The sequence below is a fragment of the Jaculus jaculus genome, chromosome 1 (genome assembly GCF_020740685.1).
Source record: "Jaculus jaculus isolate mJacJac1 chromosome 1, mJacJac1.mat.Y.cur, whole genome shotgun sequence".
Lineage (NCBI taxonomy): Eukaryota > Metazoa > Chordata > Mammalia > Rodentia > Dipodidae > Jaculus > Jaculus jaculus.
Genome location: NC_059102.1, coordinates 7,339,390 through 7,364,244, shown reverse-complemented (window position 1 = coordinate 7,364,244; position 24,855 = coordinate 7,339,390). Strand labels below are relative to the sequence as shown.

Here is a 24,855-nt window from a genome sequence, read left to right as displayed (position 1 = left end):
AGGGGAGCCAGAGGCAGGAGAGTCCTCTGGGAGCTCCTGGGCTGGCTAGCTTGGCAAATCCAACAGTGAATGAGACACCGGCTCCAAGAAGGAGGAAGGCGAGGGCTGGTCAGTGCTGTTCTCTGACCTCTACACAGGTGCTGCGACGCTCACCCACATTCACACACATGAACATGGGCGTGTACACACACACACACACACACACATCACATGCACACACCTTAGGGGAATTGTCACTGGTGTTTAGAAAGAGCAGGACTGGGCTGGAGAGACGGCTTAGTGGTTAAGGCGTTTGCCTGCAAAGCCAAAGGACCTCTGTTCAATTCCCCAGGACCCACGTAAGCCAGATGCACAAGATGGCACATGCATCTGGAGTTCGTTTGCAGTGGCTGGAAGCCCTGGTAGGCCCATTCACTCTCTCTCTCTGTCTGCCTCTTTCCCTCTCTCATAAATAAAGAAATAAATAAATCAAAACAAAAAGAGCAGAACCATGAGACCGAGGAGGAGACATCACCATCAGATGCAATGAACCAAGGCCCTTCCCAGTGTGCAGCAACCCTCCTCCCAACACAGCCTGGCTTGGCTAGAGCCAGGCAACTCTGGAAAATTCCAGAAAGGAGTGCCAGTTAAATCTGTCAGGATCTTGGGCAAGCAGGTTTGTGAGTGCTTCAAGAATTTACTGATTGGGGGGAAGAAGCCTTGCCCAAGTCTCAGAGCTGGCTCTCGATTCACAGTCCTGAGCGGCTACTCAGGACCAGGGTGGAGCCAATGCCGACTGACGCTCCTGGTGGCCCGAGGGGGAGAAAAACACCACCCACTGCCCATGTAAGGGTTTCACTGCCTCACTTCAGTTGCATGCAGTCTGTTCTGGAAATCAGATAATTTCCCCCCTCAGTTTGTTTCTTTTAGAGCACCTGATACCACAATTAGGCTTTGGTTCTCTTTCCAAGAGGAAACAAAAGAAATATGAGCCATCTGACACTTCAACTGTTTCATTTTCTGAACTCTTCCCAACCTGCCACTGGGTCAGAGCAGAAGGTTAAATTCTGGGCCCCGCAGCCCGCGGTAAGTTTGCACGCAAGAGGGTTCAAAGCCGGTGGTGTCCGCCCCACCCTGGGGAAGGTGGTTACTGTGATTCTGAGTTTACTTAACAGGGCCAAGCCCTTCTGACAAATGGCGGGGGGGGGGGGGGGGGGGGGGGACTAGAGAGGAAGGGCCGAAAGCAGAGGGCTTGCCTCCCCCAGGGAGCAGCTGGACTGCAGCAGGCACGCTGTGAGACTTTAAGCTCCCTGGAGCGGACCGCCTGCCTCGCCCTGATCGGCTGGTGACATTTTGTGAGGAGTGGTCACACAGGCAGGCTGCACGTATCCGGCAAGCGTTCTGATAAAAGTAGAAGTCCCCCAGGCCTGCGTGTTTAAATACTTGGTAACCTGACGGTGACACTGTTTGGGGAGCTTGTGGAGGCTCTTTGAGGTGGGGCCTGGCTGGAGGAAGCGGGTCACTGGAGGACGGGCCTTAGCATTCACAGTTGGTCCCAGGCCCACTTCCTGTCCTATGCCCAGGCAGCTGGCCATTCCTGCAGCCCCGGAAGCTCTGGGGCCGCGCCTCTTCTCCACCATCATGGACCCCGTTCCCTCAGACCATGTGCTGAAATAGCCTTCCTCTCTTAAATAGATTTGTCAGATATTTGGTCACAGTGATGAGAACAGTACTAATATCAAACTACAGGGTAAAGAGGGCTCAGTCTAGAAGTTTCTTTAGGAAAGACGATCTTTTAAAAAATTATTTTAAAATATTAAAATTTTTTTAAAATTTATTTATGTATTGTTTTTTTGAGGTAGGGTCTTGCCCTAGCACAGGCTGACCTGGAATTCACTATATAGTCTCAGGCTGGCCTCGAACTCACGGCGATCCTCCTACCTCTGCCTCCTGAATGCTGGGATTAAAGGTGTGTGCCATCACACCCGGCAATTTTTTTAAATTTACTCACTTATCTGTGTGGGAGGGGGTTGTGCATGGCATGGCATGTACGTGGAGGGTAGGGGACAACTGTGAGGTTTCGGGGCTCCATCTTGTGTGAGTCAGGGTCTCTTGCCACTGTAAACAAACGGCCTGACTGCAAACGGCTAGGCCAGCTGCTGGGAGTGTGGCTCCTCCCATTGTGATGGTGCATTGGGATTCCCGGTGCATGCACACTTTACATCTGGCCTGTGCGGAGGCCAGACCAGGCTTTGTAAGCAAGCACTTTCAACGGCTGAGCCACCTCCCCAGCCCAGGGAGGCGATCATTGAAGCAACACAAATGGCCACAAAGATAGCTGCACAACAGAGGGCAAGGGCAGAACGTAACGTCTAGACTCCCGGGATCGACACGTGATCCTGCTGTGTGAATACGGGAATTCCAGCCAGACTCTCCCGATACTTCCAATGGAACCGGAAGCCGCCCGGGCTGGATTTCACAACCAGCTCAAGAAGCTTTCCGAGCCTGTTAAGGGGTCTGTCCTCTGGACAGACGGAGACCTTACATAGAGTGGAGTGTCTCGCAGGGGCCTGGTTTCGGTGCTTCGGATGGCTACAGTGGCTCTTCAGATTATGAACTAGGTGGAGGAGACACGGAAATGGCACAGGTGGGCAGAATGGGCGTGGAAGATGGCGCTGCTCAGCATGGAGGGCAACACAGGGCTCGAGCGTGCTGGGCGGGTGGAGAGTGAGCTGTGGGGCTGGGAGAGATGATCCAAAATAATTCCCCGGCTTTGGTCCCATGCATTTGACTGTTGCTAAGCTCTTTATCTCCTTGGTGCTAGGCAGTAGGGACATAAAGATAAATACGACTGAGAACTCAGAACTATGGATAACTCGTGCTGAAGTGTCAGGGCCAGTGTCTGCACAGGGACAGCAAGGGCCTGTGGAGAAGGGGCACGTCTATCAGGGGAGAGGAAGGTGTGTCCCAGTGCCACATGGACCTGCCTGCACCAAGCACCAGCTCCCCAAGGACACAGGCAGCATGACCACTGGGGTGTCATCCTACGGCATATGTGATGGTTACTGTGTAAAATGTCTCCCCGAGGTGCTTGTGTTTGAGTGCTTGGTTCCCCAGTTTGAGGTGGTGTTTGGGCAGGTTGTAGCACCTCTCGGGGGTGGACCCTTGCTGGAGGAAGTGAGTCACTAGGGGCGGGCCTTGAGGTTTAAAGGCCAGTTCTGATGCCTGTCTAGTCTCTACTTCCTGCTCCGCCTGGATGTGAGCCCACCGGGAGAGGCTGCCTGCACCGTGGAGAGCTGCTCCCTGAACGAGTGTCCGCTCAGACTGTGAGCCAGGCAATCAGAAAAGGAGTGAGTACAGCAGGGAAACTCATCCTCTGCGTACTTTGCTCCTAAATACAGTGGAATCCATTGATCCATTGCCTTGTAATAGAAATTCTGCCTTTATAAAATCAAAGAGACTGGGAAGGGCAATTTTCAACCTGGCTGAGTCTTTAGTGGATTTTCCGTGGAGCGTTATCTGTGCTGACTCACTGCTGTAGGGACTACGCTCATATAACACTCTTATCATTCAAGTACAGGAGATCTCTCTTCCTCAGTAAGATAACAATGGCGAGCTGCGTTTCTGTGTTTGTATTTTCTTTCTGGGGAGTATCCCCTCCAAAACGTCTGCATCTGGCTCATTAGTGAGCACAAACCCCAGTCCCTGTGGCTGACTTCATTTGGCAAGGCTGGGCTTCCATAAGCCCCGTTTTCAAAGTCAACAACAACTAGGTACCAAGATTCCAGAGCTTCTGAGGCTGTGCTTGTAAAATCCAAGTCTCCAGGTCCTATTAACCTGTGTAAACATGTGCAGGTACTTATTATAGTCCCCACTGTGTGCATGTGTGTGGGTATGCGTGAGCGTGCATGCATGCACACGTGCATGAATGTAGTCTCAGCATGTAACCAGGAAGCAACAAGGGCCACCTTGATGGCTGGCTGTTTGGGGACTGGGACCCTGTTTCTCCCCTGAAGACCCGGAGCGCTAACTGCACAGCTTTATGCTCCCTCTTGTACGTCGTCTAAATCATAATTAACCTCATAGCATTTCTGAGAACAGTGTTCTCCCAGAAGCCTACTTTCTTTGCTCGCTCTGAGCTCAGAAGAATGTCTAGACATTTGCTTCCCTTCCCTGTGAGACACCAAAACCAGGACTTGCCTATCAGAGAGGGCTTAGCAGAGCCAACAAGCCAGCTTGGCATGCAGATGCCCCCTGTGCACCTAGACTGTGATTCTTCACTAAAGGTTGGGTTTCTCAAAAAGAATGGAAGTGGGGTGTGCTTTAGGAGGACCGCCATTCCTGTGTAGTCTGAATAACCACACAGTTTTTTCCCAGATCCAGTCTGGTTTCATGCACATCATTTCTATTCGCTCCACCACTATGGTATGGCAGGCAGCAGCAGCAGTGTTGGAGTAGCCTGTCTTGGGCAGATTAGCTCTTCAGACATTAAATGGTGCCCGCTGGTCCATACAGAGGCACATTGAGGACTCACAGGTTATTTGCTCAGAAGCACTCATGTGATGAGACCAATCGGAGCTTGATAAACATTCTTGGGTTCCTGCAAGCACGTCTTGTGTAACCTTGCCCCTGGTGAGAGTTGTACGTGGTGAGCAGCTTGAACTAGGGTGCTGGATGGTAAGAGAAGTCCCACGGGGGCGGGTGTGTCTATGAAAATGATGCTGTGTGGCAATGATAGTGTAGATGCAAGAAAGACCCTGATGGCACTGTCTGGAAACACAGCATGGCTCTCGGCCCTTTCTGGACACTTGGAAGAAAGGACAAACCACCGGAGGGTCTCTTGGACTCAGAAGTACTGTCATCAGTTCCCACATATTTCTGACTTCTTTGGGGTCTTCTATGGGATTCTAGACTTAGGTAACAGCTATGTGCCTAACCATCTCTCATCAGGGCTGGATAAACCCCAGAGGAAAAAGGGAGCCCCAGAGAGACCACCCACTCCTCCTCCCGACCCCCCGCACCTGCTCTTTCCTATTTACAGTCCCCTTTTCCAGCCAAAAGACACAAGATAGTCTATCTTGACATTTGTTAGCTGGTTACTCCTCAAGGGTCCAGTGGAGACAGATGGGTCCAGTTATCTCCATTATTTCCTTGTGAGAGCCAAAGGGCCCCCTGCTGAGTGTGGCCCCCTAGAAGACGGCAAGGACACATGGGATCATGAGCTGCGCTTGTGCAAATTACATCCACTAGTGTCAGTGAAAATGGGCTCAAGACTGAACGATACCCTGGCCCTCAAGATTAGAGGATCCCAAAGTGAACCCCAGTACAGGGTTCCATTGCCAAAGGAAGTTATGTAACATCTGCCTCCTGGGATCTCTGCAGCACCTAGGGGAGTGGTACCCAGTATTTTCTGTACCTTTGACACTGGCACTGAAAGCAATCTAGCTGCAGAATGGACAGGTTCACCTAGTCTTGGACTTTATTGACCACCCCAGTGTTTCCCCAATCCGTTCCCTTGTTATTTGGCCCTGGATTTGTCCATCCAGGTTTCATTTCATTCCATTCCACTCTATTTTTTCAAACATTCTATTTATTTGTTTATTTGAAAGTGAGGGAAAGAGGCAGATAGAGAGAATGGGCATGCTAGGACCTCTAGTCACTGCAAACGAACTCCAGACACATGCCCCACTTTGTGCATCTGGCTTATTTGGGTACTGGGGAATTGAACCTGGGTCCTTAAGCTTCTCAGACAAATGCCTTAACAGCTAAGCCATCTCTCCAGCCCCTCATTTCATTCTAAAGAGCTAAGGAAAGAAACCTATCCTCTACACCAATGTGGATGGAAATGGGGGGGGGGGCTTTATGCTGACATACCTCATCTCAGGTCTCACTTAGTGGGTAAGAGACTAGAGAACTTAGCACTAACAGAGCCCATGGGACTTTTATTCTCTTCAGAAGATGTATGGCTGTGTTTCTCACACTAGGGTTTCTGTTTCCATATAAATGCCAAAGTCTTTGTGGCTTCTATTGACTCTTCTGAATCTTCAGCATCACCTGGATACTTGGCACAAATGAAAATTTTTTCTGTATCCCAGGTCGTCCCTATCAGAAATGCAGGACCAGAAGTTTATACCACTAGTCCTCCAGGTGATTCTGATGTTTGCTAACACTTGAGGACCACTGCTTCTTTGGCAACAGGAGGAGTCAGAAAAAAACCAAGTCCTTCCATAGGTTTCAGAGCCTGGAGAAAGGATTGCCAGATAAGATGCAGGATGCTCAGTTAACTGTTTTCCAGATAATAACAAAGCTCTCCAAAGCATGTCTGTGTGATGGTGTGAACAAAATGTCTCCCACAGGATCGTGAGTTTTGAATACTCTGTCCCCAAGTGGTGGCAGTTTGGGAAAGTTGTGGGGTCTTTGGGAGGCAGTCTTGCTGGAGGAGGACTTTGGGCTAATATAGCCCAGTGCTCAGACTGCTTCCTTCCTGTGGCTTGGAGAGGTGATATCTGGCTACGCTTTCCCCACCACGACAAAACTTCCTTCTGAAACTGTAAGCCAAAATGAATCCTTTCCTCCACAGCTGCTTGGGCTGGGTGTTTTGTTCCAGCAGCAAGAAGGCAACTGCCACAGGGACTTAGTGCATGGAATGTCCTTACATGAAAACTTACCTGTCAGTTACCTGAGATAGCAGTTTGATCAAGCATCTGATATTTCTGTTTGTTGAGTCTAGCAACCCCATTGGAGTGTTTAGAGAACCTCCCCACTGCGTGGCCATGGAGCCTCAGGGCCCAGCTCAGACCATACCTGAAGGTGCTGCATGAGTGGCGGGCCAGCCCCGTAGGGTTAGGGGTTTTGTCATTTACGGCACTGTTTGCTCCTAGGTATGGCCAACCCTGCCTTGTCCGGTAGGGTTCTTTTCTTCCATGCTTATTTCACACTGTGGTATTTTGGAAAGGATATCATCATTGTCCAGTAACTGACCCCAAAGTAATAGAGATCTGGACCTTGCCTCAAAACGAATTTAAAACATTTTAAGGAAGCTCACACACTACAAAAGAACACAGAGAAATACTTCAAAGAAGTTAGAAAAGTAATGCATGGGAAACAAGAAACAGTTTAACAGATTGAAATAATTGTTTTTTTCTTGGTTTTTTGAGGTAGGGTCTCACTCTAGCCCAGGCTGACCTGGAATTCACGATGTAGTCTCAGGGTAGCCTCGAACTTACAGTGATCTACCTACCTCTGCCTCCCAAGTGCTGGGATTAAAGGTGTGCATAATCATGCCTGGCATGACATAATTCTTTTAAAGGCTCTGATATTCTGTAGCTGAAGACTGTCATGAATGACATGGAAAGTGCAATCAAGTGTCACCAGCCAAACTGACCAAGCAAAAGGAGGACTCCAAACTTTAAAGCAGGTGGTCTGAATGGAAAAATCTACTCAGAGGGAAAAATCAAAAGAACAAAAGATTAGAGAAAGCAAACAGGGTTTATGAGATATCATCAAGAGAACTGGCATACTGTATTATAAGCTTTTAAGGAGGACAAAAAAGAAAGGAATAGAGAACTCATTTCAAGAAATAACAACTAAAATTTTTTCAAAATTGGGAAAATATATAAACATCTAGGTTCAGAAATCTCATAGATGTCCAACCAGATTCAACACAAAGATTATTCTCTTTATCATTATAATAAAAATGCCAAAAATCAAAGACTCAGAGAGGAACTTGAAAGCAGCAAGTGGAAGAAATTCTCACATATTAGGGAAGGTACTCAGCTTTCTCAGAAGGAATTTAGAATGCTAGGAGACAGTGGGATGATATATTTCAGGTGCAGAAAGAGAAAAGTGCCAACCCAGAATGCTTTGCTAGACAAAGTAGCCCTTCAAAAATTAAAGAGATACCTTCCCAGAGAAATACAACTTGAAGGAGTCCACCACTCAACCTGCTTGATAAGAAACTATGAAGGGAATTCTTTTAGTACTAAGAAAAAAAACATGGAAGCATAAAACTCACCAGCAACAGTCTATACAGAGCCAAAGCCACACTCTAATACTGCAGTGGAGCAGTGGGAATAACACAGATCTTTAACAGGAGGTTAAGAGACAAAAATTACTAAAATTACCTGTAGCTCAACTAAGGAATTTACAGTATAAAGTTTGTAAGTCAGGACACCACACCAAAAGCAAAATCTAGGAATGGTAAAGATAAAGCTTAGTATTTTGTTGTTTTTCCCTGGTATTTTTTGAGACAATGTCTTACTGTGTAGCCCAGGATGGCCTAGAATTCATTATGTAATCCAGGTTGGCTTCCAACTCACAGCAATTCTTTTGCCTCAGTATCTTGAGTGGATGGGATTATAGACCTAAAACCACCACACCCTTTGAAAGAATCGGTTTTTTTTAAAGCTTTTATTTTCATTTTTATTTACTTATTAGAGACAGAGAGAGGAGGAGAGAGGGAGAATGGGCATACCAGGCTCTAGCCACTGCAAACGAACTGCAGATGCATCTGCCACTGGCTTACGTGGGACCTGGAGAATCGAACCTGGGTCCTTAGGCTTCACAGGCATTGCCTTAACCACTAAGCAATCTCTCCAGCCCAAGAATTGTTTTTATGCAAACAAAGTTGAGTTAGTCAGCTTTCCATAACCTGTTGTAACTGTACAGTGTTTTTATGTGAGACTTGGTTCATCATAGGTAAAAGCTATAATAGATACAATGTATAGCAGAAAGATGTCAAGAATGTTACTATAGGAAGTCATCAAATCACAGAGGAAGATGACAAGACAGGAGGAATGAACCAAAGTAAGAGGGAAGGAAAAGCAAGCAATTAACAAAATGGCCATGGGAAGGCCTTAGTATAATTACCTGAATGTGAATGGATCAAATTTTTTTAATCAAAATTCATACAGTGGATGAATTACTAAAAACAAGCTATACTTTCATACTAGGAAAAACAGACCTCAAGACAAAAACTGGAAAAAGAGGGAAGAAGGTTTATACAGTGATATGTAAGTTAACAATATGATACCATGATGTATAGTAAAAATAAAGTGGTAAATTCAAGATGATACAGCAAATATGCATTTATCTTTATATTTATATTTATGCATTCACATGAAAATGCACAGGCATTAGACCTGAAGCTCGCTACAGGCAGCAGCACGGCAGTACTAGGGTCACACAACACTTCACTGTAGCAGCAAAAGCTGTTGGAAGGCAGAAGTCCAGGAAGCCCTGGACTGGACCCTTCAGAACCCATGGACCCAGCAGACATAAATGGAACATTCTACAATAAAGCATCAAAATCTACATTCTTCTCAAGAATGCGCAGAAGTTCTCCGTAATATACTCTGTGTCAGACCACAAGCAAGTCTTAGAAAAGTTGAGAAGACTAAAATTATATCGGGTATCTCTTTAAGTCACAATGGTGTATAAGTAAATCAACTGTAGGAAGAATTTTGGAAACTCACAAATATGTGGAAATTAACCAGGATGCTCTAGGCATGACCACTGGGTGAAAGAAGAAATCGAAATGGAAATTAAAAAATATATATTACAAGACAAATGAAGTTGGAAACAGTATCCTAAAACATATGGGATTCAGCTAGAACATTTCTGACAGGGAAGTTTATAGCAATAAAAGCCTACACTGGAAAAGAAAAGCTTCAAACAATATAACATTATACCCCAGGGAATCACATAATGAACAGACTGAGGTCAAAGCTGGTAGAAGAAAGGAAATGACAAAGATCAGAACAGAAATCAGTGAAGTAAAGTCTAGAAAAACAATAGAAAGAACCATGATAACCATGAGTTGGTTTTTAAAAAAGGTAAGTGGCACATGCCCTTAATCCCAGCACTTGGGAGGCAGAGGTAGGAGGATCACAGTGAGTTCAAGGCCACCCTGAGACTACATAGTGAGTTCCAGGTCAGCCTGGGCTAGAGTGAGACCTTACCTCAAAAGAACAAAATAAATAAATAAATAATAAAATTAAAAGGTAAATTAAAAAAACCCAAAATCATAATGGGAATGTTACACATGATACCACAGAAATACAAAGGACCATAGCAGACCACTATTAAGAAAAATAAAGCCTACCAAGAACAAATCCAGATGAAATAGAAAATATGAACAGACCAATAACAAGTAAGGATGCTAAATTGGAAGTATTAAAAAAAAATCTCATCAAGGAGAAGCTTGAGGGCTTCACAGTTGAATCCTATCAAACACTTCATCAAGAAATAATAAAATCCTTCAGAAATGCTTCCAACAAATGAAGAGAAAGGAATGCTTCTGAATTTATTTTATGAGGTCAGCATGTCAAATCTAGATAAGGTCACTAGAGAAAAGATCCTCACAGCTCAAATGCATGGTGAGTATTAGGTCTCTAAGTCCTCAACACAGCCATTGCCCAATTCAATGACACTCAGTGGGTCAAATGGGATTTTTCCCTGAGAAGCAAGAATGGCTCACCAATTCAAATTAATAAATGAAATGTATGATATTAACAGAATCAAGACCAAAAGCCATAATTTCACAAATTGCAACATCCTTTTATGACAAAAACCCCACAATTCAAAAATTTATGTATATAAAAAAATACCTGAACGTAATAAAGGTCAGAGATGACAATCCAAGTGGGCACTGTATTCAACATTTAAAGCAAAAGCTTTTCCTCTAAGGAGAGGAACAAGATAAAGACTTTACTCTAGTCGTTTCTATCAGAAGTTCCAGCTAGAGCAATTAGACCCCAAAAGGTCAAAGAAGTTAAATTGTCTCTTTTGGCAGGAGAAACTCCTGAAGAGATGTGGGTTCCTGGTCCTCGCTCCGGGGCCAGCCTGTTCCCCCAAAGGCGCCAAGGCAATGGGTTAGGTGAGTGCACAAAAGGAAAAGACTTTCAGGAGATAGTTTCTGTGAACAGCTCTCCTGCTTTATTGTCAGGGAACTGGGTTTTAAGCATCTGAGGGTTGGGAGGGTCCTAAGGGGATTGGATGTACAAGGTTCATTGCTGATGCCTAATTAGCTTATGGGGACATTCATCCCAGCGTGTAGGTAATGGGAGGAGGGTGTCAGGTGATCTAGGGTCTCAGGGGGGTGGGCTGTGTGAAGGTGCTGGCTGATAAGGAGTTGCCCAGGCAACTGGCCAAAGGTCACAGGGCTGTGGGCAGAGCCTAAGTTCAGGTGTGCCAGGCTTGGAGAGGGAGTGCCCTCCTGTAGCCTGAGGGTCCTTAGCCGTGCCTGGCAGCTCAGGACCCTCTCCTGAAGGCTCCAGCCTGTGCCTGGCAGTGCCCGACAAAGTGATGACAAGAGGCTGCTGGACAAATCAGTGAATTTGGTAAAGTTGCATGACATAAAACAAACACATAAAAATCATTAGTGTTTTTGTACACCAGCAATGAAATGTCCGAAAAGTAAGCAAGAAAGCAATCCCATTCTAACAGTTTCACAGAAAGAAAATAGGAATAAATTTAACAGGACAAGAAAGATATGTTCTATGGGACACTGATTAAAAAAATGAATAAGACATTAGTAAATGAAAAGATATCCCATTCTTTACTTAAGTTTTTTGTTCTTCTTGTTTTTGTTTGTTTGTTTTTTGAGGTAGAGTCTCACTCCAGCCCAGGCTGACCTTGAATTCACTATGTACTCTCAGGGGGGCCTTGAACTCACCATGATCCTCCTATCTCTGCCTCCTGAGCGCTAGGATTAAAGGCATGCGCCCCCATACCTGGCTGAGGTTTTAAAAAATATTTTATTTTATTCCTATTTTTTTTTTTGAGAGAGAGCAAGAAAGAGGTAGATAAACAGGGCCTCCAGCCACTGCAAATGAACTCCAGACACATTTGCCACCTTGTGCATCTGGCTTAAATGGGTCCTGGGGAATCAAACCTGGGTCCTTTGGCTTTGCAGGTGAACACCTTAACCACTAAGCAATCTCTCCAACCCGATATCCCATTCTTACATATTTGAATGATTACTGATGTTAGAATATCCATACTACATAAAGTAACCTATATATTCAATGTAATTCTTAATTTAAATGATATTTGTTTCCACAAAAATAGAAAAAATGTGCTAAAGTTCACATGGAGCTACAAGCCCCCTTAATAGCCAATGTTATCTAATGAGTAAAAAGAATAAAACTGGAGACATCATGCCACCTGATTTCAAAATCCGCTATGAATCAAGAGTAAAAACTAAAAGCTGAGTTATACTGGCATAAAAACACACAAACAGACCATGGAACATAATGGATAAACCAGGAATGAACCTATGCATTTATGTTCAACTGATCTTTTACAAAAAGCACTGAAAACACACAATCTCTCCAATATATGGTGCTGGGAGATATAGGAGATTAAAACTGGGCCCTTACCTCATATAGAATACCAAAGTCAATTCAAAAGGAACTAGGAACTTATATACAATACCTAAGAATAATAAAAACCTACCAGAAGAAAGCTCTAGGACATTGGTGTGGGCCACACTAAATTTTTTTTTTTTTTTTTTTGGAGAGTGACCCCTCAAACCATAAACAGTAAAAGGAAAATAAAAACACAGGCAAATAGGATTCCTTCATCCTAAAGAGGTTCTGTATGGCCAAAGGGAGAGTCAACAGCATGAAGAGATGGCCCGTGATAAAGGAAAAAGTATTTGCAAACAATATATCTGATAAAAAGTCAGTTTCCAACATACATGAGAAGAAAGAACTCAACAGCATGAAAACAGCATGGTTTAGAAAATGGCAAAGGAATCAGACATTTTTCAAATGGTCAGTAGACTTATGGAAAAATAGTAACATGACTCATGTACACAGAAAAACAAATTGAAACCCCAGTGAAATGTTACTTCCTACCTGCTAGGATGATTGTTTTGAAAACTAAAAATAAGTGACAGAAAATATTGGAGAAGAGGTGGAAAAGGGGGAACTCGTGTGCACTGTTGGCAGGAATCCACATCAGTACAGCCAGCAAGACAATGCAGTGAAGTTCCTCAATCAAAACTAGGCCAGCATGGTGGTGCACGCCTCTAAGCCCAGCACTTGGGAGGCAGAGGTAGGTAGATCACTGTGAGTTTGAGGCTACCCTGAGACAAAGTAGTAAATTCCAGGTCAGCCTGGGCTAGAGTGAGACTTACCTTGAAAAACAAAACAGAACAAACAAACAAAAACAATCAAAACTAAAACTGCCACATGATATGCCAGTAACACTTCTGGGTGTGTGTGAAATGAGATCAGGGTCAGAGAGGCTCCAGCACTGTGTCCATGGCAGTCCTCCCATAACAGCCACGGTACGGCATCAGCACAGGCATCGACCACACATGAACGGCTAATGAAAATGTGAGATGTAAACTCACGCAGTAGGAATCTATTGAGCTGTGTGTGTGTGTGTGTGTGCATGTATGTCCAAATACATGTGCAGTGGCCAAAGGACAATCTCAGATGTCAGTCCTTGCCCGTCAGCTTTTTAGGCAAGGCCATTGTTCATCACTGCATTTGCCTGGCTAGTGGGCCAGCAACGTTCTGGGGTTCTGCTCTCTCCTCCTCCCTTCGTGCAATAGGTGTGCTGAGGTTAAAGGCATCCCGCACAACACGCAGCCCTCCACATGGGCTCTGGGGTCTCAACTCAGGAACTCATGCTCGCGTGCCGAGCTCTCATCCATGGAGCTATTTTCCCAGCCCAGCCTTTCTTTAAGAAAAGTTGTGACCACGTGGATGAACCCAGAAGACATGAGAAATGGAACCAGTCAGAGAGAAACAAATCCTGTAGGACCTCACCTGTGGGTCTAAAACACTGAAATTTCAGGAGCAGGGAGCTGGGTGTCTGCATATGGGGAGGAGACGAGGAGATGCTGGTCAAAGGGACCAAAGTTCCCGTCCCTGAGAGGAGTAAGTTCTGAAGACAGTGTAGGACATGGAGATTGCAATTCTTCATACATGACTATTTGAAAATTGCTGCGACATATCATAAGTGTACTCACCACAAAAATAAGTATTCAAAGTGCATGTGGTAACTACCTTGATTTAACTATTTCACAATGCATCCCTTTGTGAAAATGGATGGTACATCATGAGTATGAACACTTTTTGTTAACAGAACTATAATAAAACTGAAACAAAGTGTATGTACTTTTAAGTGACAAATTTAAAGTCAAACCACACTTTGCCCCCAGAAGCTACAGCCATTGCAAGCCTGCAGGGTAACTTTCTGGAAGTCAGTACGGGCCCCACTTCCAGGGCATGATATAGATGGCCGATAAATGTCACTGATTTCTGTCCTTAGGGTCACTGCCTAGTCTATTACTTAGTTGCTTTGTGGGATACAAAGGAATGCCACTTGGAAAATAAAATTGAGGTGCTTGGGTGAAGAAATCTCCCAGAAAGGCATTTTCCTCCCACTATGTGGCTCGGCGCTTGTACGTTTTGTCCTTGTGCCTGGAAATAACGTTGTCCTGCACGCACGACTCTTAATCAATAGACACAAATTGCTCTTTTCTCTCTGAGCTTCTTAGAAACAAAAGACTGCGTGCGGGACCCCATCACGGTGTCTAAAGGACACTCATAATAGTGTGTAGGCGACTGTCTCTGAATCAGCCAGTCTTTTAGTAGTTCAGCTTCCTGTCTGCTTTGTGAGCTGATAAAGTAAAAACTTACTTTATCTGATAAGCACATTTTAAAATTCCCCTGTGACTAATATTGGGAGAGCTGACCACAGATATTCCTTCCAGTGTTTCTTGGGAAACTGTTCATGAGATCAAATGGGGCAACAGTAAGGAAGATGCGGCCCTGACTGATGAGCAAGGTACAGGGCCGGCCCGCTTCCGTTGCAGGGCGACTTCCAACAGCCTCTGCTGTCGGCTGGGCCACGTCTTGCCCCACGCTCTGGGAATGCAAATGACTGCTAACGCTCTCTGCAGCCAAGAACTTCAGTGACTGCAGCGGACCCGCAGGAGGAGGAAATCTCTCTGTGCCTTCTGGAGAATTCCGTCCTTCTACTGGCCCGTGATTTCAATGGCTCTGGTTTGGCTCACCTTGGGGAGTGTGGAGAATGCAACGCAGATCCAATTGGTTTGATTGGCCAGACACGGACGTGCCCGCCAGCGCTTGCTTCTAGTCTGAGGACATTCTCCTAGCACACCCGCCTGACTAGAAGCCCAAGTGGAGAAGGGGAGGGAGGAGGGGACATACAACATGTAAGAGCCAAGGGCCTGTCAGGAGTAGGGACTTGGAGAGGACCTCTCCAGATCCACATGTGATAAGGGGGTGATGGAAAGGGAAGGCTGGACCCCTCCCGATGATGCTGGATACACATTACAGTGGCTACAATGGCGCATGGCTGAGAACTGTCCAGGCTCCACAAACAGGACGGGAGGACGTTACGTAATCGACCTACAAAGGGCTATGGGGGCTCATCCCTGGGCTTTGTGGATATGTTTTTGCCAACTCAGTAGCCCACTTCCATTCTTGTGAGTTCCTTTCTCCTTCTAATAAACGGTCCCTATTTCTATTACCTTATGAGGTGCTGGTGTAATTCCTTGTCCTGAGACACAAGAACCTGGAAACTCCAGACTTAGCCCCTTCTCTGGTGTCATGAGTATTCAAATGGCAAAGAAAGGATGAAAACCGTGGTGATAGGGGTGGATTTTCTGTACGTTATGGACACAACTTGGGAAAGCCTGGAGAAGACACGGCGGGTGGGGGCGGAGGGAGCCGAGGCAGTGGCAGGCAGGACGCGCGGCCTGCGGGGGAGCTGCCAGGCCTCGCGAAGCAGCAACCGTGACCCGCCGTTAGCGGAGCATCCAGCCAGGAGCCATAAGGCAGCACACAGTGCGCCATGTGTCAAGGGGACCCAAGGGCCTAGGGCCGAGCATCGAATGAAGAGGCTGAGTGTGAGGTCTGATAGGATGCTGTGATACGGGGGTGGGGGGCAGGCAAGCTCTGTCAGGTACTGTGGGGTTCCTGAGGGAACGTCTTCTGGGGTAAAGGAAAGACAGTAAATGAGGTCAACCAGGCAGGAGGTGGTGGGGTCAGGTCTTGGGCTTCCGAGTGGGGATATAATGTAGAGAGCTCTATGGCTGGGAACTGCCCCACACACCAGTCTGAAGTGGTCCAGGGCCAGGTTTGGAGAGCTACAGTGGACGCAGGATGGAGCCATATATGCGAGTCAAAAAGGAGCAGTAAGGTCTGTCACTAACTTACTACAGGCGCTGAGCCCTTAATAAATGCCAGTGTCAAACCTCTACTGCCAGAGGCCTGGGCTTAATGCCTCCCAGCTGCTCTTGGTTCTGTCTGGAGGACAGAAGCAATGACGAATTCCAAATTCTCTAACCACCTTTGCCCATGACTCAGTCTATCCAGGAGCACCAAGAGCTGCATGGTAGTGATGGAGAGCTTTACAGCTCCCAGCTGGCTCCCATAAACTGGCCAGGTGGAGGGCTGGCTTGGGAGGAAGGCAGAGGCCCTGAAGGCTGCACTGAACAGCGTGTCTAAGCTTGACAGCAGCGCCCTCCTGGCGCCTCCCCTCAGGTCCTCCATCCCAACTTCTTTCCCACAACTCTGCCATCGCCGCCTTCTCTACACATCATCCCACCTAAGAACCTCTCTCACTTATCTACGCCCCAGTGCCATGCCTAGGCTCTATCTTTGCTACCCCGTGCCTGCAGCTGCTGCCTTCTGAACGAGACCAGCCTTAGCAGCTGCGTGAACAGCCCATTGGCCTCCTTCTGCAGTCTTCCCTTGAGCTGGCTTTTGGCCGCTCTGCCTCTCCAGGCCCCATTGCCATAGCTGTGCCAGGCTTTCCCAGCCACTCCTCACTCTTGTTCTTCCCTCCCCACTCACCTGGCACCAGAACCCACCTGCTTAGCTTCTATCCTCCCCAGTGCAATGGCAAGATCTGTGCCTGGAGCTGAGGACTGTGGCTGGCACTTAAAATGCTACTTCCGGCTCTGCATGTCACTCCCAATTGTTCGTAAACATTTCTTTGCCTCCAAACAGGGACCTTTAGGTCTACTTAACACCTACACCCATGTATGCGGCATATTTGCACGTGTGTGCACGTGCTCCGCACGTGCTCCGCCCTGACCCTGTGCCTCAGAGGCTGCTCAGAACTCGTTAGCCTGCGTGAGACTGCTTGTCCCTGGTCCCTTTCATCACCATCCCTACAAATCCAGGGCCTCACTCCAGCCAGTTTTGTCAGCTGCCTGGAGCTCCCACCTGGGCTTTCCGGTCTGTCCCTGAGCCAAGACTGCTCTGTGGAGCACGAAGCAGGGGCAGCCACCCCATCGTGGTAAACCAGCCTGGGTCATCCTTCCACCAGACACCTCCTTGCTGCAGCCAGGGCTCGTTCGCGCACATGATTTATTAACTAATTTAGCATGTGAGGAAACATCTGCATTCTGCTTTTATCATCTTGCCAGCAGACAGGCTAAAGACAAAATGCATACGATGGACTTGTTTAATGGGGCCTTAAACATCCCCTCTCACTTGCCTGAGCTCACACAAGTCTCTGGTTTCAGAACTTGTCTGATCTAACACAAACACGAAAATAACCTCTCCTCAGCACATCCATAACACAGGGACAGTTGCAGTGACCATAAAATCCTTGTCAGCCAAGTGTCCTGAGAGCATTCCGGTGGTCAAGACCGTCTTAGACTTTTACAGAATAAAAGGGTGTCTTGGTTATTTAATACTATTTCCTAGGCCTCATACCTTCTTTATGTACAAGTTTAAGATTTTTGTTTATAGGCACAGGAACTGGTAAGGGTTTTGTTTTGGACACAATGTCAAAGTTGGTTGGTGTAACAAGTAGAATTATGACCCCTAGAGAGATATGTTCAAGTCCTAATTCCAATTCTAATTGTGACCTTTTTTTGACTTTATATTGGAGATAGGGTCATTGTGGATGAGCTCAGGTTGATATGAGGTGGTAACAAAGTGGGACTTTAGCCCAGTGTATGGGAGGAGCAAACACAGACATAAGGAGTCAAGTCCATAAAGACAAGCAGAGAGTAGAGTGAGGTATGTGTGAGCCCAGCAGCGCCGACGCTGGCCAGAAACACGCGGCGTTTCCCTCCGAGCCTCTGGGGGATCAGTCCTGTGCCTGCCTTGACTTTGCCGCCTGGCTACCAGAGCTCTGAGAATACTACATTTCCACCTTGTATTCCACCTGCCAAGGCCACATCACCTCTGACACTGTTAGCTCTCAGTGTGGCCCAGATTACAGGGGCGCGAGACAGAGTTCAGATCGACAGTGCCCTGCCAAGGCCCAGTGTCAACAGCTCCGTATCCAGCGCGGAGCTATCAGAAGATGGTAGGAGACAGAAGAGGTGGGGCCTGGTGGGAAGCTTCAAGTCACCCGGGGAATGTTCTTGAAGGCGCTCTTATGACCCCAGCCCCTCCCTGGCTTCCTGCAATGTGAGTTCCTCTGCAAACTCCTCACTGTGATATGCTGCTTTGCCACAGGCCTAAAACTAACAGGGCAGACCGAGTATAGACTGCAACCTTCAAGACCGTGAGCCCAAGGAAGCCTTCCTTTTCACTCTGTGAGGTGAGTTAGCTCGGGTTTTGTCATGGAGCTGTCATCACACTAAGTTGGTTCCCTCCTGCCCTGCGTCTTCACTTCCTACACAGAGCGCAGGGGCCTGGCTGAAAAGGAGTCCTCAGATGCCATGGTGTGAATATGCAAATACGTTGCTGTAGTGGCGTCACTCCGCAGCTGATGACACCAGCTTTGGTGGACTAAGTGTTCTTATCAAGTGGCATCCTTGGCACCCTGGCCCCAAAACATGCCAACCGTGGCTGACAGCAAATTGTGAAATCTGAACCTGAACCCAGCTTCTCCCCAGAGCATGCATCCAGGTCAAGACAGTGTCCACCTCCTGGCTTGAAATGCTGGCTAGACAAGGGGTGCAGCGGGGAACCCTTTGCACAGCCGTCTTCTTGGTTTCGATGTCTCAGCATCCTGGAAAGTGTCAGGAGGAGGAAGCAACAGGTGTCTGCCCAGATCCCTGGCACGACAGGGATGCCTGCAATGCCATCCGTGCCTGCTGGGGGCTCCAGGCAGCTCCCTCACGATGCTCAGGGTAGCCAAGTGGCAAGGAGACAGACCGGCCCACAGACAGTGGGGACTGAGGAGATTCTGTCACGGAACCCTTTCCCATCTCCTCCTTGTAAGATCTTGCTATGTCTGCTAAACTGCGCTTTATTGAATATGGTAATTTACCGCAGAGGACTTTTATTCACAACCGTACTTATGATCTCACCTCCTAGGGGCCAAAGCATTTTCCTAGGAAAAGCGACCTCATTCCTGTATTCAGAAGGCGAGAGCAGAGGCTTCTCCCAAGAATGCGTTCTGCTGTCCCCTCCCTGCCCTCGTCTTGCTAGCTTAATGGGCTGTTTACGAGCTCCATGAAGATTGAGGTCAGTCTTCCACTGTCACGTGCCCAGCTCCCCACATGGTGCTGGGCCCAGAGACGGTTCCTGCTAACTCCTTCCCCCATGAATGAGGGAGTGCCCTGCCTCCCTGGGTCAGCTGGACCCTCAGTGCTGAGCTAGCTGGCTGGCCCTTCTCTGAGCTCACAGCAGGAAGGTTTCAAGATGACGAATGTCGATGTAGACAGGCTGGAGTCAACCTCTCGCCCTGAAGTCTGGTCTGAAGTCTACGAAGGGCAAAGAGCATGGCTTGCAAACGTGGGTAAGGAGCCAAGAATTTGAGGCCGCCCTCCCCACTGCTATAGTGGCATGGCTTCTTTCCCGGCCACAGTGGTAAATCTGCATCCCGACTTATCTCTGAGTTCCGTGCTCAGAACCGACCGGCTCCCAGAGCAGGTTTGTGGTCCCGAGCCTTACCCATGCCGGTGAGGTCATTTCGAACCAACACGGCTAGGTGTAGGCTCCTTCCCCGAGGACACCTCTCCCCAGACTCGCTCCCAGGCCGCCTCCAGCTTACCGCTAAGAGGATGGGGCACGGTGAACTGCTTCCTGTTGGCGCGGGCGGGCGGGGTGCTCTGCCGCTGCCCCAGGCTCTCCTGCTGCGCTCTCCTCTGCTGCACCATGTGCTCCAGCTTTTTCAGCCGCTCTTGTGAGCGAGAAATGAACTGAGGCTTCCGGACCTCCAGTGCTTCCTAATGGAGCCAAAAAAAAAAAAAAAAAAAGTCACTGTGTAAGAGAAGGTCCCCCAAAGCAGTATGACCATCTGCTTCACCCAAGAGAAGCCAATCAAAAGTATGACAGTCACCAGTCAAAAGCTGCTGGCCAGAGGCACATCACCATCTTCTCGTGTGAAGGTGATTCATGTGCATTGACCACACAGGTCCTAGAGGTCAGCTGGGCCTCACTGTGGAAGGATCAAGCAGTTACGAACCTGAGTGCAAAGGCAGACTTCTGCCCATTTCTTCTTCTACCCTGTCAAGCTCCTCATTGCCAAGGGACCCAAATCAGATCCAAAGACATGGATGGGGCTGCAAAGCAGACGTTATAAATCTTGCTCCTGCTGGGGTGGAGTCTGGGGAAGCATAGACATACATCATCTTCCTGGGTGAAAAGTGGGTCTTCATGGGAGAAATGCTATCTGTGGCTTAAGAAGCTCACTTCTTGGGCTGGAGAGATGGCTTAGCGGTTAAGCGCTTGCCTGTGAAGCCTGAGGACCCCAGTTCAAGGCTTGATTCCCCAGGACCCACATTAGCCAGATGCACAAGGGGTGCACGCGTCTGGAGTTCGTTTGCAGTGGCTGGAGGCTCTGGCGTGTCTATTCTCTCTCTCTCTCTCTCTCTCTCTATCTGCTTCTCTCTCTCTGTCACTCCCAAATAAATAAATAAAAATGAACAAAAAAATTTTAAAAAATAAGAATCTCACTTCTTGGTGGAAAGAGCTGAGAGGAAGTCACTGCTATGCAGAACGGTCCTGTGAACGCCAAGTCAGCCTCACCCTTCCCATCTCTATGCACTAAATTGACCTCTGAGGATGTGACAGACACTAGGCTGGGCCTGGGCGCTCCCTGTGTACAGACCATTTCTTGGAATTCCCACGTGGATTCTGGGAGGTACTTGTTTTTGCTCCCATTGGACAGATGCAAACACCGAGGCTGATGGTAGATCATGTGCTGATTCTCAGCTACACAGGCTCGGTGCTTATCTTCTGCTGCCACTCATTGCCCTAACCCCCAGTTTTCTGAGCATCTTTGCTCAGATTGCTCCTCCACTTTGAGGACCACCTGCAGCCACCCCCATTGGTCCAGTTTCACCTCTCCCAGTAAGCCCTGTGGGATAGCCAGAGCCAGTCTGAAGACAGCTTGATGCAAGAGTGACTCCCACAGGCCCATCTCCATGCTGGGCCGAGGCACTGACCTTGTCTCTGTCACCGGCATTGTTCTGAGGTCTGCATGCATTAGGGTTCAGCACAAGTTCACTGGACAAGCTACCATGTCACCACCCCATTCCTCCAACTTCACCGTGAGTGGGGACATTCCATCTATATCAGGGGTCTGTGCCATGGCCCTGGCACTATACTATAAAGGAGTTGCTTTGGCCAAGTGCCAGCCAATGGCTACTGGGCACTGTAAGTCCCCAGTCACTAGGTGCAGTAAGATTTCAGGCAAAGCTCCAGGGCTGGAGGACTGGCCTCGAGAAAGCCCAAAGGGCGGCACGCTCAGCTGGAGACATCCTGGAGGTTTAGGATGATTTGGGAGGACATGAACATTTCACTAGGGGCTACTAAGGGTCTTGGGTTCAGGACTGAGCTGGCGGAACTTTGGGGGAGGCTCACCCCACACCAAGTACCTTCCCAGTATGCTGTTGCAGCATCTCTCTCTGTGGGTAACCTGTCCTCCAAAATTTTATAACTTTAGTAAGTACCTGCATATTGCTTCTATAATCATGGAAGAAGCAAATGCAATCTTCTGTGTCCTTCAATTTGGGCATGGCCACGTGACTTGCAACTTCATGTGGGTATGTATGATGTATAAGTATTTCCTTGATATATACACATGTATATTTGGTACATGGGGTTGGGGCTAGAGTCTCACGTATGCTAGGCAGGAACTGTATCATGGAGCAATTCCTCCAGCCCAGTTTCTTAAGCTTTCAAAGGCTGCATGTGCTCATTTGACTATGGAAGCTCCTGCCTGCTTGGGCGTCTATGGAGGACCAAAGAGCAGCCTGCCGCTGGACACCATCATTGCTATGGTCACTACTACTGTTAGTCGGACCTGATCCTCATTCTTACCTGTGGAGTCACTGTCATCTCTGCTACCCACACAGTGGCAGGGAGAGGTTGGGAAAGTTAGGAGAGTGCCCGGCATGAGGTAGAGGAGGGAGAGGCAGAAGGGCGGTCAGGTGTGCCCTGTACTCCCACATACCCTTGGCAGGCAGCAAGTGGGGGTGCACAGAAGGCCTTACCTTCAACGTCATGGAGCTTCCTAGCGGAGGCTGAGGCTCAGAATCATCTTCCAACAGATAAGGGGTCCTTGGTCCATCTGGGGGTGCTGGAGCTGGGGGTACTGGTGAGGGATCAGACATCTTGGGATCTTCACTCTTCTTACATTCCTCTAATTTTACAACCAAGTCACAGCATGTGTAGTCTCCTGAGAGAGGAGGTTGAGAACCATTTAGAGGGTGCCCAGCAGTTCTTGCCTGGCTCATCAACACCATTAGACACAGAAGACAATTTTGAAAATAGAAATGCCAGTGGGTTATTAATGGGCCTCGTTAAGCCAACACTATTGTGCCTCATCACAGATGCTCCCAGCTGGGCTGGTCACAGGGAGGAGCATTTACAGTTAGCCTAGTTCCATGACTGGCTAGTCGTGCCACGGAGGTATCTATCTCCTTGGCTTGTAATGACCAGATGCCTTTGCTCAGAATAAAGAGTCTTCTCTATTCTGGATTTCATATTAAATGTGTGCAATTATTACCGTTTTCTTGTTTCAGGATAGCATGTTAATCTGGCTTGTGTTCCGCACACTAATGATCTAAGGACAGGGGATGGCATTCAGACACTTAGCCCTCCCTTTCATTTGCCAGAGTCTACTGCTTTATACAGTAATTAGAAGCACTGTTCCCTCAGTGCTGGGTTGGGCCCTTTCTGGAACCATCTCGCTTTCATTTTGTGGAAAAGGTCAGGAAATGAGTTTCCCTAGGTTCCCTGGGTGGGGTGGCCTCTGAAGTGGTAGAAGGATGATTAAGAAGCATCCCTGGCCACCTTCTGACCAAGTCTCAGCCTGGAACATAAAGAAGCAGGTCCTTCCATCCACCCTTAGCCCATTCTTCCATCTGAACTCCCTACTCTCCCCATGGTATCTTCCCACCTCACCCTCTGTCCCAGCTCAGTGTCTTCCTGCCCTGCATGGCCTCCTTTCTCCACAAAGCTCCTTTGCTTTTGCTGCCTGATGACTTCTCACCTCTGGGCTTAGCCCCAACGTTTAGAACACCTTTTTCCTTCCCAGGATGGCATCCGTCCCTGCCTCTGCCAATCATAAGGTGGGGGCCCAAGATGATGTCTGTGGAGCTTTCCAGGACTGGACTGTTTTGTGCTCAGTCCACAGCTGTCCATAGCACCAGGCCAGGGGCCTACAAGGAACACATTCTGGGAGAGGCAAGGTGACCATGTGGTGGCTCCCCTGGCCACAGGAGACAGCGTTCACACCTAAACCCTTTCTGGTTGGGCCAGCTGTCTTATCTCAGTGGAGAACCCCACTGCCTAAAATCTCCAGACTGATGGTTTCTTGTGGCTTGTGCCACCTCCAAGGGTGATTCTCTCCCAACACCATGCTACTTTGAGGTGCTCATGTCATCCCCTCATTTTCCCAAGCACTGGCTGTTCACCCCTCTTGGGGGGGTTTTCTCAGTATTCTCCATTCTCTCGAGTCGTAAACTCTAGCCCAAGTCCAGCCACCAGCCTAAACCCCCCTCTCACCACCACACTGTTTCCAAGTCTCCTGGGAACACTTTTTCTCTACCTCCTCCCACGCAGAACTAGCCACGCTCAACCCTCCTCACTGCCTGTAACCAGGATCGGGTCGGCTGTCTGCCTCAGACAGTCTCCACCTCGTAGCTCCTCGCCCTAGTGACCATTCACTCTCCTCTCTGGCTGAGTCTCAGCCCCGGCCTGCTCCCTTGCCCATCTTTACCCACACTCCTCAAAGGACAAAGCAAATCTTTCCACCATGCTTCTCCTCAAGGCCTTGACCTTGCTTAAGTTCAGATTCCTAAGGAGGGTACAGAAGGGTCCTCCAACTTAACCCACAGCCCTGCACTTGCGCTTGCTTGCAAGTCCCTATACGAGCAATGGCTTTCTCTGAGCGCTGGGCAGCTGTCCTCCTCCTCCTACACAGGTTTGTTTTGTTTTGTTGTTTTTGCCTCCAGTCTGACTTTTAAACATCTAACAATATTTCAAGTTCCTGTTCAAAATAATTTTGGGTGATTATTCCTCCACCCGGACCTGCTCAGAGTGTCAGGCTGTCCTTGGGATCTGGTGCCCTCCACCCACATAACAGACACAGGCTGGCTGATGGTCGCTTGTACCTGGAGCTTGAAAGACGGAGTGCACTGGCCACACGCCCAGCTTACAGCGGGTGGTTAAGAAATACTTCTGTAATGGATCAGTGGCCGAAGGGAGAGGGATTAATATAGATTCCAAGTGACTTCTTTTTAATATTTGTAACTCAAAGCTACATATTCTGGTATTTCTTTGTGTCTTTTCCCATAGTGCTTTGAAAACATATTCAGAGTGGCAAGAAATCTAAATTCTCCCACTGACATAACTGGGTGCCTGAGCTCATCTTCTATTACATTCTTAGGTCTTTTTCTACAGCAGCATCCAGCGCACTATTTAGAAGTAGCCAGCAGTTAAACCTCCAAGAAAAGACACCTGCGTTCAA

General features: G+C 47.9%; 1 protein-coding gene across 7 annotated transcripts in view; it reads right to left on the bottom strand.

Annotated features, from left to right (window-relative positions):
• C1H10orf90 (chromosome 1 C10orf90 homolog) overlaps window positions 1–24,855 on the bottom strand; it is a 302,122-nt gene that overhangs the window by 4,864 nt on the left and 272,403 nt on the right. For all 7 annotated transcript variants that reach the window (XM_045132275.1, XM_045132235.1, XM_045132240.1 and 4 more), the window contains 2 exons: window positions 22,376–22,560; window positions 19,930–20,104 (listed from right to left, as the gene is read on the bottom strand). In XM_045132275.1, coding sequence (XP_044988210.1) covers window positions 19,930–20,104; window positions 22,376–22,560 — 360 coding nt within the window. The remainder of the gene's footprint in view (window positions 1–19,929; window positions 20,105–22,375; window positions 22,561–24,855) is intronic.